This window comes from Balaenoptera acutorostrata, chromosome 12 (genome assembly GCF_949987535.1).
Source record: "Balaenoptera acutorostrata chromosome 12, mBalAcu1.1, whole genome shotgun sequence".
Lineage (NCBI taxonomy): Eukaryota > Metazoa > Chordata > Mammalia > Artiodactyla > Balaenopteridae > Balaenoptera > Balaenoptera acutorostrata.
The window spans coordinates 42,176,816-42,197,338 of record NC_080075.1 but is presented as its reverse complement, the minus strand read 5'-3'; the positions used below and the strand labels follow the sequence as shown (position 1 = coordinate 42,197,338).

The window sequence follows — 20,523 nt, the reverse complement described above, 5'->3', positions numbered from 1 at the left end:
CATTGACAGGCGGATTCTTAACCACTACGCCACCAGGGAAGCCCTAATGAAGGCTTTATATGCTACCAGTGTGATTTTCCTGAAACACTGCTCCCATCACAGCACTCTCTAGTTTAAGAACTTGGAATATTTCTCTAATGCCTATGAGACAAAACTAAACTACTCCTCCTGGCATTCTAACCCCTCCATTACCAGGTTTTAACCTTATTTCCCTCTGTTTCCTAACACATACTCATATTAGTTATTGTAATGCTAGCTGCTATAACAAAGAGATCCAAATGCAACGGATGAGAAAAGAGAGAAATTCATTTCTCAATTTAATGTCTGAGTTCCAGGATGCTCCATGCAATCACACAGGTTCCTTCCATCTTGTTTCTCGATCCTAACCTCTAGGACATCATCCTCAATATTAGAACTGAATCTGGATGACAGGACATCATCTCATTAGCTTGAGGGAAGGCAAAAAAAAAAAAAGAAGCAGGCTAAACATCTGAAAGGCTCTGCCTACGAATGGGTGGGCATATATTTCTACCCAAGGGAAGCTGGGAGATAGAGTGTAGTTGGGCAACATATATCAAGCTACAATTAATACAGAAAAAGAAGAAAAGTCAGCTAGCACTGTCTGCTGCACACACTCTGCTTCAATTGTCCTGGGCTCTCCAACATGCAGTTTTTCTTTCTTTCTCTCCTTCCCTTCTCTCCACTTAGCCAAATGACATCCACCCTACTTAAGCATTACCTCCTGTCGGTATTGCAGCCATTTTCAAAGAGTGCTTCAGTATGCTGAAGAAAGTGGAAATGGTTCCAGGACTGTTCAAAACTGAGTTATAGTCCTCACTTTTTAAGACGTGTTTTTCCCTTTAATTTTGTCTTTTACAACCTCTTAATCCACGGAAGCGGATTTTGGAGGTCTCAAACAATGCCCACATAGGAAGTAAGTAAACAGGAGAGTAGCAGTGAAGAGTTCTGGTAAAATCCACTCCTAACAGCTGAGTCCGGCCATTGCAACTGTATGTCCTGACTGGTAGTATTCGAACTGGGACTAGTGTGTAGTCTTTTTTTTTTTTTTTTTTTTAATTTATTTATTTTTGGCTGTGTTGGGTCTTCGTTGCTATGCACGGGCTTTCTCTAGTTGAGGTGAGCGGGGGTTGCTCTTCATCGCAGTGTGTGGGCTTCTCATTGCGGTGGCCCCTCCTGTTGTGGAGCACGGGCTCTAGGCATGCGGGCCTCAGCAGCTGCAGTACGCAGGCTCAGTAGTCGTGGCACACGGGCTCAGCAGTTGTGGCTTGTGGGCTCTAGAGCGCAGGCTCAGTAGCTGTGGTTCACGGGCTCCATTGCTCCACGGCATGTGGGATCCCCCCGGACCAGGGCCCAAACCCGTGTCCCCTGCATTGGCAGATGGACTCTCAACCACTGCACCACCAGCGAAGCCCTAGTGTGTAGTCTTTTTTTTTTTTTTTTTTTAAAGGCTTTTTTTTTTTTTAATTTTATTTTTATTTATTTATTTATGGCTGTGTTGGGTCTTCGTTTCTGTGCGAGGGCTTCCTCCAATTGTGGCAAGCGGGGGCCACTCTTCATCGCGGTGCGCGGGCCTCTCTCTATCGCGGCCTCTCTTGTTGTGGAGCACAGGCTCCAGACGCGCAGGCTCAGTAGTTGTGGCTCATGGGCCCAGCTGCTCCGCGGCATGTGGGATCTTCCCAGACCAGGGCTCGAACCCATGTCCCCTGCATTGGCAGGCAGATTCTCAACCACTGCGCCACCAGGGAAGCCCTAGTGTGTAGTCTTGATAAGGCTTAATTTCTTGTAAAATATCCTTGTGGCCTAAATTGATGTAAAATATCTGCATAAACTATGGATAAAAGTGGTATCAAAGAGAAGCAATGCGGTCATGTTCATCTAAAATTCTCTAAGAGACACACTGAATCTGATGAACAGGATCATTCTGGTTATTAGACAAGTGTAAAAATAACTGCTTAGGCACGTTAAAGTATTGAGAGAGAAGTGTACCACTGTCTACAATCCAAGGTCTGTGTCGTTTGCAAAGCCAGGGCCCTTAGTTATGTATGGAATAGGGATAATTCAACAGACTTTTTTCACAGCCTCCATTAAATATTATTCAAGACTCTCTCACTCTTGGGGTAGTCAATACCAAATATAGATTCCAGGGCCCTTCTCCTACCCACTGAATCAGAATTTCTGGGAATGGGGCCGAAGAATCTGTATTCCCAACAAGCTCCCCACGTGATTCTTCTGACAACCAAAATTCAAGAACCACTGTTCCAAACCACTGGGGATATTTTGGAAATGTATGACCAAATAGTGCACACCACTGGCATTTACTGCAGGAGTGGTCAGGAATGCTAGATGCTAGATGCCCTGCAAAGGACAGTGCAGCATGGCTAAGGATTGTCCACCATCCTCATGACTTACCTACGTTTCACCAGAAATTCACGTTCACGTAGATGAAAAGTCTATTATAATAATATAAGCCTAGATCACCACTCCATTTTACATATAAACACAAAATATTTTTTGCATGGTTTTAACAGAAACTGAATTTCCCAGTAATACAACTACAGTCGTTCCTCAGTATCCAAAAGGGATTGGTTCTAGGACCCCCACAGATACCAAAAATCCTTGGGTGCTCAAGTCTCTTATATAATATGGCATTGTATTTGCATATAACCTACAGCACATCCTCCCTATATACTTTAAATCGTCTCTAAATTACTTATAATACCTAATACAATGTAAATGCTATGTAAATAGTTGTAAATACAATGTAAATGCTATGTAAATAGTTGCTAGTGCACAGCAAATTCGTTTTGCTTTTTGGAACTTTCTGGAATTTTTTTCCCAAATATTTTCAGTCTGTGGTTGGTTGAATCTGTAGATGTGGAACCCATGGATACAGAGGGCTGACTGTACTGTGTAAATCAAGAGAAGATTGTTTTATTAGAAAACTTTTTAAAAGTTGAAAAATCGTTAACTGTGACAGCTTACCAATACAACATACCAGTGTCAGGCTGCATTTGTAGCCTGTGATTCTACGTATAGGTGCAAACATTTGAAAACTTCATTATATCTTTCTTTAAAATTAATTAATTAATTTTTGACTGCACTGGGTCTTCGTTGCTGCACGCAGGCTTTCTCTAGTGTGGCGAGCGGGGGCTACTCTTCCCTGTGGTGCACGGGCTTCTCATTGCAGTGGCTTCTCTTGTTGTGAAGCACGGGCTCTAGGCACGTGGGCTTCAGTAGTTGTGGCACGTGAGCTCAGTAGTTGTGGCTCATGGGCTCTAGAGCACAGGCTCAGTAGTTGTGGCTCATGGGCTTAGTTGCTCCACGGCATGTGGGATCTTCCCGACCAAGGCTCGAACCCGTGTCCCCTGTACTGGCAGGCGGATTCTTAACCACTGCGCCACCAGGGAAGCCCCATTATGTCTTTTAATGTAGTCATGCCCAAGCATTTACATATCAAAGTCAATATTATTTTTTATAAATGACTTTTTAATTTTACCTCGATATTGCTATTATGGCATAATTTTTGTTTGAAAACATACATGGAAGATAGATTATACATATGATTTTCACTTCAGGGGAGTAAAGGGAATGTTACAAATATCTGTTATAAAACAGTGGACACTGATCTGGTAAGGCAGAGAACCACTGCTATTGATACTAAAGAACATGTCTGAAACATTTTAAATCTTGCTGTTGAAAGAATAAAAAAGACACTTGGCATCAACTGAATAGATGTAGTTATAACGAAGTTTTAGAACTAGATCAATTGTAGGCTCAGAAGAGCTATCCAATTGCAAGGTGTATGATATATAGCACACTAGAGACCAGACGTGGTAGGATGTTCAATAACCCAACCATGCCTGAGAAACAAAGGTGCTGATCTCTAGACAGGATAATTCATTCAACAAATATTGAACATCTGCTATGTGCCAGCCATCTGGAATAAGAGTTCCTGTTTTCAAGGATTTTATAGTTTAGTAAGGGAGCCAGGCACATGACCAGATAACAATAATTCAGTGTGGTAAGCCGGCTGATAGATAATATGCTGGCTATTATGTTGTCCAGAGAAGAAAGAGCCTATCTGGCCAGGGGAATCTGTAAAGGCTTCCTGTAAACTGAGTCTTAAAGGATGAGGAGGAATGAACCAAGTGAAGAAGTGGGGGGGCGGGAGGTACAAACTATTAGGTGTAAGATAGGCTCAAGGATGTATTGTACAACACAGGGAATATAACCAATATTTTGTAATAAATGTAAATGGAAAGTAACCTTTCAAAATTGTATAAAAATTTTTTTAATGTATTACATTGTGAAAAAAATTTTTAAATAAAATGAAAAAAGAGTACAAAAAAAAAAAAGAAGTGTGTGTTAGGACATGGAGAGGAGCGAGGTGGTGAGCAGGGTCTCAAGGTAGGGCTGTGCTGGTTGTGTGGCCCTGGTGGGGAAAGGTATTCAAAAATCTTTTCAAATATTTTAAAAAATTGAGATATAACATACATAAACAAATCTTTATACACCAGTATAGCTCAATTAACTTGTAAATATATGTAACCCATGTCAAAGATAAACAAAGCCAGACACTAGTTAGAGTGATAAAGACAGATTCTATTCAGTTCAGTAGGGAAGACAGCCCAGTGTAAACTGACTTCAACTTTCATTTGTGCAGAGGTAACTGGGCATTTTCAAGGGAGAATGAGGCAATAGGGAAGGAAATGAGCAGCATGAGGGAAGTGGAAATTTATTAAAAAGTGGGAAGGGGAGTTGGTCAGTATATTTAGGCCATGCAGGTTTGTTAACTGGCACTTATGGAAGTGAGGCTCCCACCCTCCCACAGAGACTGGGAGATAGAGGTCCTGACTTTAGGTGTTGACTGGAATAAACAGTAAATTCTTTTGGCAACCTTGAGTTTTCTCAAGCAGGAACTGATGGGGGCTGAAGTTGTCATCTTAGGGATGTGGCCTTGAGCTATCAGAAAATTTGCTAGTGTTATTCAAGTCTCTTAGCAAGAGAGGATTGGCAGAATCATTTGTGCCGAGAGTCTTCAGTTGCTATAGGCCAAGGTTGAGGCCTAGTTGAGAAGAGGGCTCAGAGGAGCCTGACAAGAGTTTGGTCAAGGAGAGAGCCTTTCTCACTCACCACCCAGATCAAGATATGGAACATTTCTAGCAACTCAGAAGGCTCCCTCAGGGCCATTTCTCGTCAATTTCCATCCTTAAAGATACCAAATATTTTGCTGTCCATCACAATAACTAGTTTTATCTGTTTTTGAACTTGATATAGATGGATTCATATAGTATATACTCTATTGTATATGACTTTTCAACTTATAAGATCCACCCACATTGTTATGTGGCAATAGTACATTCTTTTTCATAACTGGGGAGAAATCTGTATTACGAATATAGTGCAGTTTATTTATCCATTCTGCTGCTGATGAACATTTTAGTTGCCTTCCTATTGTTGGATAATACAAATAAAGGTTCCCTTAAATATTCTTATCTGTCTTTTGGTAGATACAAGCACTTATTTCTGTTTGGAATATACCCAAGAATAGTACTGCTGGATCACTGGGTATTTATATTTTAGGTTTAATAGATACTGCCAATTTTCCAAGGTTGTTGGACCAATTTATATTCCTACAAAAAATTTTAAGAGAATTCCATATCCCCACTAACACTTGGTATTATCCTTTTATTTTTAGTCATCTGATGAGGTGTAGCATTATTTTATTGTTTTTTTAATACATATTTTCCTGCTGACTAGTGATTCTGAGCATCTTTTTATATGCTTATTAGTCATTTGGCTATCCTCCTTTGTAAAGTGCCTATTTGAGTCTTTTGCCCACTTAAAAAAATTGAGCTACCTATCTTTTTTTTTTTTTTTTTTAATTTTATTTATTTATTTTTATTTATTTATGGCTGTGTTGGGTCTTCGTTTCTGTGCAAGGGCTTTCTCTAGTTGTGGCAAGCGGGGGCCGCTCTTCATCGCGGTGCGCGGGCGTCTCACTATCGCGGCCTCTCTTGTTGCGGAGCACAGGCTCCAGACGCGCAGGCTCAGTAATTGTGGCTCACGGGCCCAATTGCTCCGCGGCATGTGGGATCTTCCCAGACCAGGGCTCGAACCCGTGTCCCCTGCACTGGCAGGCAGATTCTCAACCACTACGCCACCAGGGAAGCCCCCCTATCTTTTTTTTTATTGATTTGTAAAGTGGATATGAGTGTACCAGTTGGGTACTCTGGGAAGCAGATGCCAATATGAAATGAGCAATGCGAGAGATTTATTGGGATAACACCTACAAAAGACAAAGGGGAGAGAAAGAAGCAGTAGATAGGGAAAGTTCAGATGCAGGTCTATGACACTTGTGAAAAGAAAGGGGGAAGGAAGAAGTGGACAGGAATATAATTAGATTGGGGTGCATCTATGATAAAGTCTCAGCCAGCCCTATGGGGAGCTCTGACACAAAGATTGCCCACAGAGAAGTCCTGTGCTGGCCAGAGATAGCAAGCCTTTGTACCACCACTGTCCTTATAACTGGCTAGGTGCTTCCAATGAAACACACGGCCTTGGCTTGAAAGCTGAGGTAGACCCTCCTGAGAAGGGAGATCTGAGCAGAGTATCTTCAGGGATACCATAGAGTTCTTTATCAGATGTATGTATTACAAGTATCTTCTCCCAGTATGTGGCTTGCCTTTTCATTATCTTAGTGGCATTTTTTAGTTAATTTTAATTAAGTCCAATTTATCTATCTTTTCTTTGCTAGTTAGCACTTTTTGTGTAATGTTCAGCAAGTCTTTGCTTATCCCCAGGTTATGAAGGTATTCTCCTATGTTTTCTTCTAGAAGGTTAATTATTTTACTTTTCACATGGAGGTCTATGATCCATTTAAAATAATATTTTAGGTACAGTATAAGTTTGGGATCAGGTTTCATTATTTTCCATATAGATGACAAATTTGTCCCAGCACCAGTTAATGAAAAGACCTCCTTTTCCCCCACAGAACTACAGTGGAGACTGTTGTAACAAGTGACTGTATATGTATGGGTCTGTTTCTGGATTTTCTAATCTAGCCCATTGTTCTATTTGTCTAAAACTATGCCAATATCACACTATCTTAATTTCTGTAGTTTTATAATAAATTTGGCTATCTGGTAAGGTACATTCTCCATCTTTATTTTTCAATATTGGCTTGGCTATTCTAGGACTTTGGTATTCCTAGATATATTTAAAAATTACCTTGTCAATTCCAACAAAAAATATGTTTGTTTTTTTTTTTTCCAATTTTTCAAAGACAGTTGTAATGCCATGGGGAAAATGCTCATGATGTTAAAATGAAAAAAGCAAGATACAGTACCATATATGCAGCATGATCTCAACTATGAAATAATTTTAGTATTTATACATTGAAAAAAAAAGACTGGAAGAAAATGCACCAAACATTTAACTGCAGTTATCTCTGTATAGTGGGAAAACAAGATACTGAATTTTTTACTTTTTGGAAATTTTCAAATTTTCCAAGAAATTAGTATTTATAAATCAGAAAACTAGTAAAAAAAGAATTAAACTTAAATGTTAAACTGCTTCACAACTAACTACCAATGGATTATTAAGGAAGTACTAGGTGAGTAAACTGGCTTTGAGGCATGGCTACATGGACTTTTTCACCTCAATGGAAAAAATGTCCAAGAAAATTTTATTGCAAATTCATGACAGTTTTGTATTATTAATGTTGGAAGCTTTAGTTAAGTCTTACCCACAGAAACTTCAGTTGCTAATATCTAATCTTAATATACAGAAAATGCCAACTTTTCATCAAAAATTTAATGCTATCTTAATTGCCTTAATTTGTTCAGAGGCTGGTCTGAACAAAGGGTATAATTTTAAAATTCCAGGCTTCAGAAGAGTTTCAATTAAAGAAGATTTGAAATAATCAATTTTAAGCAATTAAGAGATGAGATTTGCTTTTGGTGCACTAATCTCTTACATCTTAATTTCCAAATAAGTTTTTAAAACATTTTACTGTTAAATAACTATTGACAGTTCTATTATTTCAGGAAGATGCAGAATGCAACATTCAACAAACATTTATTAAGAATCTACTGTGTTCCACACATTGTGCTAGGAGTGTGGGCAAAAGGAAGAAAAGGGATTCTGAAAGGTGGCTGGATATAAATCCCCCACAGGTCAGTTCTAATTAATTCTGTACAACAGAAAATTGCCACGAAGTTTCTTTCATACTGTACCATTGGTTAAAAAGCACTTAACCTAAGTATTTGTGTGGCTGTCAACGTTTGTTTCTATATATTTAGCTTTATCAATGGAAGGAATGAAGAGTGACAGAAAAGGGGAGAGACACAGAACCAAGCACAAATAATCAAATTTCTTCTTAAAGGTACAGATCTCAATTTTATCAGGAAGATTTGTTCTCACCAAAATTTGGGAACTTCTCTACTACACACAGGCCAAAGAATGTTCTGACAAAATAGCAAAAGCTACAAAACTTGTGCTCAAAGGAGCAAGAAAATCCTATTGGTCCATGCTGCCTAAAATCACAGCTTTCCAAAACTCTAGGCGAAGAAGGGATCCATTTTATGACAAATTAGGAATCTGCCTTACATTTTTTTCTAAGTAAAAATTCCTACCTGACCTTACACCCCTAAACATGATATCAAATGAATGCATTTTTCTTATACGGCCCTATACTCAGTCTCTCCAGATCCAAGAATCTTGTCAAGCAACTTAATGATTTAAGAGACTAAGGATCACCCCATATACCAGAAAAAGACTTTGTTAGACCAAAAAGAGAAGCCAGATATGGAGCCTATTAACTCCTGAAGCGATGGCACTGTGCCTCAATGTGATTGCCTAGGATTACATGCTTCAAATAATGCAATTCTATTAGTCTAGAAACTCCCTGAGAGATTATGTGATTCATCTTTGTATCACCTGCCCTTATCACTAGCCTCTAATAAATAGAATGCTTGGCTGTTTACTGTGTTCAGTAAATGTTGGGTAATAGGAAAGGCTACAGAATGACAAGATACATTTGTATTTTTGAATGATCACACCTTCTACAGAACGATTTTAATTGCAGAAATCAGAACTCATAACACCACATATGCTGGGTTTTTGATTGGGACCCATTAAATCTATAGATTAATTTGGAGAGAACTGACATTTAAACAATACTGAGTCTTTCAAACCACAAACATGGCATGTCTCTGGGAAGGAGCATTCTAGGCAGAAAGGAAAGCATGAACAGGGCAGAAAGACAAGAAACGGCATGGCTCATGGAATATGAGAAGCTATGAAGCAGTTCAGTGAGGTGTGAAGTGCAAGGTGTGGAGGGCAGAAGATGAGGCTAAAGAAATGGACAGAGGCCAGATTATGGGGGAACTTGTCAGCCATGTCCAAGTTTGGATCTAAGGCTAATGGATGGCCTTAAAGCACAAGAGTGGTATGGTCTGATGTGCATTTGTCCAGAGGATTCAAGCAGCAATGGGTTTGAATATGATTGAGTGGCTTTCAAATGGGACAAAAGTATAGACAGGAATAATAGTTAGAAGTCCATTCCAGTAGTTCAGGTGAGATACGATGAAGATTTGAACAAGGACAATGGCAGTTAAGATGGAGAAGCAATAGATTCATACTGGACTGGTAAAATCAGCAGGACTTGATGATGGGACATTGTGGGTTAGGTAGGGGATGATTAGAGAGAGAGCCAAAGATGGCTCCCAACTTTCTAACTTGTGTCTGGGTAGATGGTGGTACAAGGAATATGGGAATAAGAGTAAACTTGGAAGAGGAGATGCTGTGTTGGTAGAGTCTGGGATGTCTATGAGTCTCCTAACAGACAACTGGATATACAGGTCTGAAAGCCATGCAAAGATCCAGGCTGGATATATGGTCCTGGGACCACAGGTAAAATCATGGGAATGGGTGACATCACCCAGGGAGTGTGTGTGAGCTGAGAAGTACTTAACATCCCTCCCTCATATTCCCATTCAGACTTAAATTTTCCAAGTTCTTTGTCTTCTTTTTCAAAAATAAACCCATTGATATCCCCTGGGTTAAAAACCACACAAGAAATACTGTGTACTGGTCTGACATTATATTTATGACCACAAATTTCAAATGATCATTCAGTACAGCCAGACACATCTAATGTTCCACTCTCACAGACTGCATTTTCAGCTTTTCCTCTTGCTTGTTGCCCTCCACTCTCAGCTGAACATAACCTCATACCTCATACTTCACTGAAAAAAAAAATGCAATTTGACTGACTACTTACTTCATCTCTATACCACCAGGTCTACCAGGTTCTACTTTCCTTCTTGTTACCACAGAGGAAGTGTCCCCATTCCAATCTATGGCCAATCCTATAACCTGTGCTTTAGATTTCATTCTTTCTCCTTTACTCATTACTCCCTTCCTCTCAATCATCACCAATTTCTCCTTCACTAGTGAGTCAGTCTTCTCTTGTACAAACATGCCTTAATCTGACCCTCTATAAACAAAACAAAACTGCAGTACCAGAGACTGCTGGTAATTACTCATATCCAATTTCTTCTCTACTTCTACAGCATATATTTAAATTCCATTTCTCAAATTGTATTTCTCAGCCCCCTTGTGGAGGCCATACGGAAAACAGACTGTGACCAGAAGGAATGTATTCCACTTTCAGGTCTGGCGCATAAAAATCTCCCATTCGTGGGCTTCCCTGGTGGTGCAGTGGTTGAGAATCCGCCTGCCAATGCAGGGGACACGGGTTCGAGCCCTGGTCTGGGAAGATCCCACATGCCACGGAGCAACTAGGCCCGTGAGCCACAACTACTGAGCCTGCGCGTCTGGAGCCTATGCTCCGCAACAACAGAGGCCGCGATAGCGAGAGGCCCGCGCACCGCGATGAAGAGTGGCCCCCGCTTGCCGCAACTGGAGAAAGCCCTCGCACAGAAACGAAGGCCCAACACAGCCAAAAATAAATTAAAAAAAAAAAAAATCTCCCATTCGTGATTCTCTACCCTCTTTCCTTTTCCAAGATGACTTTCAAATCCACATGTTGGTGCTACAAGATAGAAGGCATCTAGGCTCCTGGATTACTTCTGGAAGAAAGCCACTCAACTCACATTGGACTGTGACTCAAGTGATGAATAACCTTTGTGTTAACCTGTTGAGATGGAGGTTGTAGCGACAGCCCTTAGCCTAAGACAACCCCACATCCCCCTCCAGCTATTGCCCCATTTGTTTCCTTTAACAGTCTTCAAAGAGTTGTATATACTCATCCTTTCCATCATTCTCTTCTCAACCTCCTCCAATTCAGCTTTCATTCCCACCATTCCACTGACATGGCTCTCATCAAGATGACCTTCATCTCGCCAAATCCAAGGTCATTTCTTTATTCTCATCTTTTGCAGTCTCTCAGCATCATTTAACACAGCTGACCACTTCCATTCTTTTTGAAACAGTCTCTTGGTTTTCCTCTTCTTTCACTGGCAGCTCCTTCTTTTCTACCAGCCTTCCTGGGTTATTTTTAATTTTTTTTCTCTGTGCTCCTTTTTTTTTTTTTTTTTTTAAATGAAATGCTGCTGACTCACACATCTTTATTTCTACCTTTGACCTCGCCCCTTAGCTTAGTTCTATATATTCAACTACCTACTCAGATATCTAATAGGCACCTGTAACTTAACAAGTCTAAAACACAACTCCTGGTTTTCCCTCTCAAACCTTTCTCTCACCAGCCTTCCCTTTTACCTTGTTGCTCAGACCAAAAATGTGAGTTATCCCTGATTCCTTTTTTTCCCCTTCCATCTGCATCCAATCCATCAGCAAGTCCTTCAGGCTCTGACACCCAAATCTTACTGAATATGACCCTTTTTCACCATCTCCTCTGCTAAAACATAAGTCCAAACCACTTTTACTTCTCCCTTGGACGACTGCAACAGCCCCTCTGCCACTCTGCCTTCACTCCTGCCCCTGGTTAGCATACAGTGCCCCTAGCAGTTTAATACATCAGCCAGAGTAAACATCTTGAAATGTAATCATAAATCAATCACGTGCTTAAAACTCTCCAGTAGGTTCCTGTGTGCACCTGGAATAAAATCCATCCTCCTTACCATGGCCTACAAAGCCCTACGTGATCTGGCCCCTGCTTATCTCTTCAACCTCATTCAGTTTGGTTTGGTCCCTCTGGTGTTTCAGTCCCTCACATAAGCTCTTTCCTGTCTCAAGGACTTTGTACTTGGTGTTCCTCGCACTGGAATGCTCTTTCCCTGAATCTTTCTGTGGATGTCTCTTTCTTATTCCTCAGGACTCCGCTCAAATGTCACCTCCTCAGAGTATCCCTCTCCCTCAGTCACTTTCTATCCTATTACCTCATTTTCTTGACAGCAATAAAGAAACAAAATAGTTTAATAATAGTATTTTAGATGATCTTATTTGCTAACACGCTTGATGTCTTTCATGTGAGACAGAGCTGTGTGAAGGCAGAGACTTTGTCTTTTTTTTTTTAATTGAGGAATAGCTGATTATCTTGTTATTAGTGTTCGTGCCACAATCTAAAGAGCACCTGGCACAGAATATATATTTGTTGGACTGAATAAATAGTATCAAAAACTGTAAGCCCTTGAGGAATAGTACCATGTGTTACATTATAATCCCTACCAACTAGCTGCCAATCATCTTTACAGTAATAAACTATTTTCTCCCCACATAAGTCCGAAAAAAAATAAAAGCCACTACTCACATTTGTTGTTGTTTTTAGTCCATCCATCACCTTGTCTTGTAATCTTCCTTTTTTTCTAATTAAGTTTATCCTGCACAAGTGAAATATTTTCACTTTTCAGATGTGGACTGGATCTTTGAAAAAAGGGTTCAGCAAGTTTCTAAAATAGTGAAAGGATTTTCAAAAAAGCCTTTAAAAAGGTGAGATAATATAAATCTATAGCTTATTCATGTGACAAATAAAAATAGCCCTGGAAATAAATACAAACATGCCATCCTATTAGTGAGGAGGTTTAAATAAGCGAGTCTTTGAAAAATAAAAATAAAATGAATTCAAAATTCTGTAGTGTGACTAAATCTCATAAGATCCAGCTTGTGATTTCATAGATTGGAGTGGTTTTAGGACTAGTTTGGGGTCCTGCAACTGGGACAGATTCTGTTTGGCCCAGAACTCTTCAGTAAGCAAACATTATTGTGTCCTATTAAGAAGCACCTAAAACCAATCAATTTCTGGAGGTGAAATATAAACAAATACACACAAAATATTTTCCATTCCTATTCGTCTCTCATCCTCCTGTTGGATTCTTGAACATTTATGCTTAGTTCATTCATATAGTTCTCACATTTGGGGTTGTAAGGGTAAGTACAAGTCTAAAATAATTAAATTTAAAAATGTGCCTGGTGCCAAAAAGAACAAAGAACATTACCCCCTCTCTTTTCATTTAGCAATTCTTTGAGAAAAATAGAAGCTATAAATGATTTCTCTCTTTGAGATGTATGTACACCTTTTAAAAAGCTAAACAAGCGGGCTTCCCTGGTGGCGCAGTGGTTGAGAATCTGCCTGCCAATGCAGGGGACACGGGTTCGAGCCCTGGTCTGGGAAGATCCCACATGCCGCGGAGCAACTGGGCCCGTGAGCCACAACTACTGAGCCTGCGCGTCTGGAGCCTGTGCTCCGCAACAAGAGAGGCCGCGATGGTGAGAGGCCCGCGCACCGCGATGAAGAGTGGACCCCGCTTGCCGCAACTAGAGAAAGCCCTCGCACAGAAACGAAGACCCAACACAGTCATAAATAAATAAATAAATAAATAAATAAATAAATAAAAGAACGTGAATTTCAAAAAAAAAAAAAAACCAAAAACCTGTGTTCCTGCCTCCCAAATGAAGACTATTTAAAAAAAAAAAAAAAAAAAGCTAAACAAGCTTCTTGCCAGTTTTGCACCCCCTTAAGATCTTTCTTGGGGGCCTTTGAGCTATCTCTTTGAAATGTGAATATCAAGGAGGATGGTGCCCCATCTCTCTGTCTCTGTGGGAGTTTAAACCTTGGCTTTTGGCTCCAAGATGTAACTTCCTATTTTTTTTCCTTGGGAGAAGGACAACAGGTATGTAATTGATTGCATCTGTCTGATTACATAAACGAGTGAGATTTCTTCTCTATGCAATCTCTTTAGTGCATCACAGTATGGTTTAATGCTTATTCTATAATAAAACTGTTTCATTCTTTTCTACTTTCCTATATTTTGTGGAGAGGATGTTTTGGGCGTGGCAGGAGAGTTTATTTTTAATTAATTCCCCAACTGGGTCCTCCAGTTTTGGCACTTGTATGGCTGATATTTCCCATTGCCCCTCCATACTTATTTTACGCAGTAAAGGATAGTGGAAAGAGCATGGAGCTTTTGGAGTCAGAAAACCCTGAGTTTAAACTGTTTTTTTTTTTCTTCTTTTTTTTTAGTAGCATTCTGAGGTATGAACAAGTTACTTAACTTCTCTGAACCCTGACTGCCTCATCTATAAAATGAGGATAATAATACATTATAAGGTAACTAAACTGACACAAAGAAGGTTCTTTACACATGAAGGAAACAAAGTTAACTTAGATTCCTTTAGCATACTAAACTTTCGTCCTCCTTTCCACGTGGGTAACTCTGTCAAACCCCAAGGCAGTGTCCCCGTCATTAATCTTGAGCACACTGAGTGATGAGGCAACGAACTCACACTGCAGACCTCACGAGTTTAAAAAGTTTTAGTTTGTAAAGTACGTTAACAGAACAATTGAGATGATGCAAAGGGATAAGATCAGACTACTGGGGTCCCCGTATGCAAATACCTTAATTACAGGCGCGCAGAGGCCGCTGCAGCTTCCGCACTTCCCCTCGAGGGCGCTCCGGGACGCCCGCGCTGCGCCGCCCGCCGGCGCGGGGGCGGAGATTTGCATGTGCGAAATCAGGAAGAGGGGGAACCACCCAACGAAAACCCCAGCTGTCCTTACCCCAGCCTGGGAGGACGGGCCCCACTTCGCCGCCCGGCCCGCCCCCAAGTGCTCGCGGGCGGCCGGCCCTCTAGACGTCACCGCACCCTCCCACCCGCTCCTGAACTTTAAGCTACGCGCCCAAGAACACCCTGGAGGAGGGGGATTTCTCAGTAGCCGGCGGCTTTCGCACGCTCGGGGCCGTCACCTCCCGGCTCCCAGCGTTCCCTGCGCTCCCGAAGGTCCCGCGCTCGCACTTCCACGACAAGGTCCCAAGCCCACTGGGGCTCCGGGAGAGCGGGGGGGGGGGGGGGGGGCGGGGCACGGGCGGGGCGGGGCGGGGCGGGGCGGGGCGCGGGCCGCTGAGAGCGGACGCACGCGCGCCGGTCGCAAGACGCTCCGCCCCCGCCCCAGCCCGGGGGAAGCGGCTGCGAGAAGCTTACGTCAGCCGCGGGAAGTCCCCCTCCCGCCGGGCTGTTCGCCTCTCGGGCCGACCTGCCCTCAGCTGTAGCAGCGCTCCGCCTCCTGGCTCCTGCACCCTGGACGGGCAACGCAGGGTGACCGGAGCGCGAGAATTAAGCGGGTGGGAAGGTGTGAGCCGCAAACCCAGAGGAGGGCGGGAAGGAGGAAGAGGAGGCCCCGGGGGTGGTCAGGGGGACTGGGGATCCCGCCGGCAGAGGTCCCTTGGCCGCCTGACTGACTGACGGGCTGATTGACTGCAGCGGCCTCGGGTCCGGACGCTCGGAGCTGGGCGGCGCGGTGAGCGGAGCCATGGCCTCGGGTGAGTGTTCTTGGCGCTGGCTACCGAGGGCCGGGCGCGGGCCTGGCCCTGACGGCGGGGGCGAGGGAGGAGCGCGTCCGAGGCTCTTGCCGCTCAGGGTTTCGGGCGCTCAATTTTGGTTGTGACTCATTCTGTCTTTAAAATCGCCTCTGGCAAACTGTCAACCTTTTTAAAAAGTAAGCTGGTTCAGGGTTTGCGTGCGAAATCACAGTCACGCTCTGTAGTTTGATGCCATTATAATAGCCGGAGCCTTAGAGTTTCCCAAAGACTTGGTTTTTGGATTAGGGAAGTAATAAGAATCTAAATAAAGGAGGACGAAGATTTCCCGTATTTAAAAATTGATTTAAATTGAAATGGTGGTTTTACGTTTTAGAACAGGAACGAGGAACCTTCCGACCTCAGGAGAGGTCTATCTTTTTTAGTTTAATTTCATCAATTGCCAAGAGGTGATCGCTGTCGTGCTGACAGTTGGACAAAATGCGGTGCGGCTTTAAAAATCACCAGTGGTATTTTAACAGGTCTTAAGTGGAAATGTTGCTTCAACAAAGTGGATCATTTTTACTGTAAAGTGCGTACTTTCTAATTTATGGAACAGAAGTCGAGTTTTGTTTTGTTTTCCTTTGTTGGAAAGAAGGGGAAAAGAGGATTTTTAGAATTCCTGTGCTTTAAAATATGAGTAAGAATGAAAACAACTTTCTGTCACTTATGTGAATACTTATTTTTTGTCAATAAATGCGTGGATCTCCTGCTTTGGGGGAAACCAGTTTACCAAGAAACTGCTTAAAGGGTTAGGGAGGGAGCCTCACATCCAGCCATGGTTCAGGTCTGCCTGTAATCTAAGGGAAGTAAATCAGGTAGACTGCATTCGAGTGGGACCTTTACAGAAGTCTGGAAAGGTTTATGTGGGCACTTTCCCGGCAGAGGGAGCAGCGTGAGCAGAGGCTGAGGGACCTAAAAGTGTGGATTAACCTTGTGCTAGGAGGCTAAAGAGGGAGGCTTGTTTATGCTTGACCCGCATCCTCCCAACTCCCTGGTTCAGTGACCCTCAGTAGAAGGCTGATGAGTAGCGGAGAAGAGGAAGTAGAAAGCATAAAGGACTTTTTTTTTTAAAGGGTTGAGCAGAACAAAGCCATAGCTAGTGCTGTAGGCTGAAAAGGAAATTGGGGTGGCTCACATGACATTTGATTTCAGTTTGTCTGTGGTTTTCATGTGAGAATACAAATGTAGTTTAAAATATTTCAACTTTCTCTTTAGCCACCTAAGTGACCCTAAACTTTCAGATAATCTTGTAAATTCATAAATTCAAACCGTGTTTAGATTAAAAGTGCAAAGTGACTTGAAATACTTGGTTAATTTATTGATTATCAGAAAGATTTTGTATGAAAGTTAAAGAAGGGCCAGCATTATAAGAAAAAAAAGTCAGCCTTCTGGTAATTTAACCAAACTTTGTTGATATATGGCATGAATGTAATACTCCTAATTCTTTCAAAAGAGAAAGAAAAGAATTAGCCATTTATATAGAGTATCCTAAGACCCACATCATTTAAAAATGTGATACAATTTAAACTTGTTTAATGACACTATATTTTGTCCTATTGTGAGGACTGATTTCCTAAATTGAAGGGGAAAAAATTTAAAGGAATGGAAAGTTGTAGGGTAATTTTCTTTTCCTTTTTTTCCTGTTTTCTGGAGTTGCATTAAAATGGGACTGTTTAAAATATAACAAGTTATTTAAGTTGTAATTCAGTTGTCTGAAAACTGCTGAGGAAAAGTCTGGGTTTCCTTAATCACTCATAAAGACCTTAGACAAAAAGATTCACAAAATTATAAACTCCCATCCTGTTTTGAAACAGTAATTTAACCGAAAGAGTAACAACAACAGCAACAAAACTTTTGCTTAATTAGTTTATCATTGTCTAATTTAGAGTCTGTTTGTAGTAAAGTTGTATAAAACCTCAAAAAGTATTTTTATTGATTACCAAGCATTTAAGACCATTTCTCACCGGATGTAATATGTAAATAGGTGTCTGTAGTTGAATATATGATCTGTATAACGTGAAAGTAAGAGATCATTATTTCATAAATAAAATTATATAAGTACCATGAATAACTGGGACTTTATGTATGATTCTAAATTTTGTTCAATTAAATTATATTATTTAGGATTTCACAGCTCGAGTTCTATTAAGCTATCTTTATTGCTTTTTTAAAAAAAAATTACACCTTGGTTCCAGTCTTTTGACACAATTAATGAGGACAGGCATTAAGAAAAATGTTCTCAGTCCTATCCGAGGTATGCATAGACAGTCATTACTCTTGTATATTTATGATTCTATCCTGTTTAATGTAAATAAAATTAGCTCTTTTTTTGTCTGAATTTAAAGCTTCTCATTGTTCCAGTAGAAAGTGCAAATGTTCCTGTGTGCGCATAGCTCTGTTTACTAATAAATAGTACTGTCTTTGGTAAAATATGTTTTAAAATTTAGGTAATTTATTTTTATTTACAGTTTTAAAATTATTATTTTTTGATTGGAGTATAATTGATTCACAGTATTGTTTAGTTTCACATGTACAGCATAGTGATTCGGGTTTTTTTACAGATTATATTCCATCATGGGTTATTACAAAATATTGGGTACAATTCCCTGTGCTGTACGGTAAATCCTTGTTGCTTATCTATTTTATGTATAGCATATTCACAGTTTTCTTTAGTGTAGTTCTGCTACGTCACATAATAGGAAGTACACAAAGAAATTGTGTTTGTTATCGCACTACTTACCAACTTTGTAGTGTAAATTGCAAGAGAACTGTTTCTCTTGAGTAAGGGGGAAAAATCAATGTAGTATGACACAATTTAATCTTTAATGAAAAACTGGAGCTGGAATTGATAGGTAAAGACAGTGATTTATTTTTTTAGTAGAAGACTGAACACATAAACATGAAGGCTGCTTCAGAAATGCAACACATGAAAATGTAGAGATAACAGTAGTATAAAAGAATTAAGATGATATATGATAGACATAGAGTGAAGGGAATGAGCAAGTGAAATGACTAGGGAGGAATCATGATGAGTCATAATTGGGAACATCTGGGGTGTGTGTAGTATCTTTCTCAAATATAATTTGAGGGACTCAGAGTTTCCTTTCATTCCATCTTTCTTTCATCTGTGTTTTCTGCAAATGATTGTGTTTGTAAGCACATGACCCAAATAATTGCATGGGATGTACTTATAGTAAAAAATTATTTGTTTAATTCGTATTTAAATGGGCATCCTATAATTTTTATTTTTAAATCTGACAGTCTTAATCCAGACAGATGATTTGGCCCCGCCATCTGTTTTTTTTTTTTTTTTTTTTTTTTTTTTATTTATTTATTTATTTTTGGCTGTGTTGGGTCTTTGTTTCTGTGCAAGGGCTTTCTCTAGTTGCGGCAAGCGGGGGCCACTCTTCATCGCGGTGCGCGGGCCTCTCACTATCGTGGCCTCTCTTGTTGCGGAGCACAGGCTCCAGACGCGCAGGCTCAGCAGTTTGTGGCTCACGGGCCCAGTTGCTCCACGGCATGTGGGATCTTCCCAGACCAGGGCTCGAACCCATGTCCCCTGCATTAGCAGGCAGATTCTCAACCACTGCGCCACCAGGGAAGCCCCGGCCATCTGTTTTTAATTTAGTTTCTCTACTTTTTTCACCCTGGAAGTTAAAATTTTTTTTCAGGACTTATTCGTCCACCCCACACCCCAACAGCAGTGGAATCTCTAGCAGTAAAATCTCTTTGCCAAAATTTTTTACATCTTTTATTTACCTTGTGGTGCATACATCAAATACTCATCTGCAAATTCCCTTACTTGGATTCTTAAAGCCCAGATGAGAGAGTCAGCCTGATATATTGGAGTAAACCTGGATTTTAGTCCATGATGGACCTGGGTTGGTTTTTATTCCAGTTCTGCCACTCTGTGATTTGAAAATGGGTATAACTACTGCAGAGTCTTAATAGGAGCAAATGAGGTAATGCATGCCCATAAATGTTAGTTTTCTTCTGTACTGGAGCTGTTTTGGGACTCAGACCTCTAGGAAACAGGAGATCCTAGAAACACTTGGCACTTAATACTATTTAAGTATCCTGATGATTCTAGAATTTTACAAAACCTTAAGGTTTCATAAAAATAGACTAGACCAGATGCTAGATAGAAAATATATCTTTCAAGAATATGTAAGCATGCCCATTTACTTTTAAATAATTTGAAGTGGTTTTGTGTATATTTAAACTAGGGGAGTAGAAGTTGACAGTGATGTTTGGAGGCAGTCTCCTTTGTCCACTTAAATGATGGTAAGCATTCTGAAGAAGAAAGTAAATAAAAAATTGCTTAGTAAATAAACCATGTGTCCTTTTGCTAATTTGATTGATATAACTTATCCTTCCTTTGATTTCTTTTGCGCCTTCTGTGTTAGTCTTTTTCTGTCTTTATGGGAATAGGCTTGAGTTTTCCTTGCCCTTTTGTTAATTGGATACAATTCTGTGTAGGAAGTGGTAACTAAATTTTTATGGTAATTGGGAAGAAATGGAAATACTCACCTGTGTCTTAAGGTAAAGAAGGTCATCAACATAATTCAGTTGGGTTTGAGGAAAGAAGAACAGGTCTTTTCTTTTTCTCCAAAGTGAGTAGAGGTGATATTTAGAAAAGTATATATTGGTAGCTCCATTTGCTCCTTTGGGTCTCAGGCAATCTGTTATCCTGTACTTCAGTGAATGAGATTCAGTCTCT

General features: G+C 40.6%; 1 protein-coding gene and 1 long non-coding RNA gene across 3 annotated transcripts in view; one reads left to right on the top strand and one right to left on the bottom strand.

Annotated features, from left to right (window-relative positions):
* LOC103007114 (uncharacterized) overlaps positions 1-15,072 on the bottom strand; it is an 81,176-nt gene extending 66,104 nt beyond the window's left edge. Inside the window, exons 1-2 of one of the 2 annotated variants that reach the window (XR_009009928.1) lie at positions 14,843-15,072; positions 12,758-12,896 (exon numbers count right to left, since the gene is read on the bottom strand). This is a non-coding gene — a long non-coding RNA (uncharacterized LOC103007114). The remainder of the gene's footprint in view (positions 1-12,757; positions 12,897-14,842) is intronic. The other variant, XR_009009929.1, reaches the window with a different exon arrangement.
* A 300-nt stretch (positions 15,073-15,372) lies between these two features.
* REL (REL proto-oncogene, NF-kB subunit) overlaps positions 15,373-20,523 on the top strand; it is a 40,232-nt gene continuing 35,081 nt past the window's right edge. Inside the window, exon 1 of the mRNA XM_007189693.2 lies at positions 15,373-15,764. Coding sequence (XP_007189755.2) covers positions 15,755-15,764 — 10 coding nt within the window. The 5' untranslated portion in view covers positions 15,373-15,754. The remainder of the gene's footprint in view (positions 15,765-20,523) is intronic.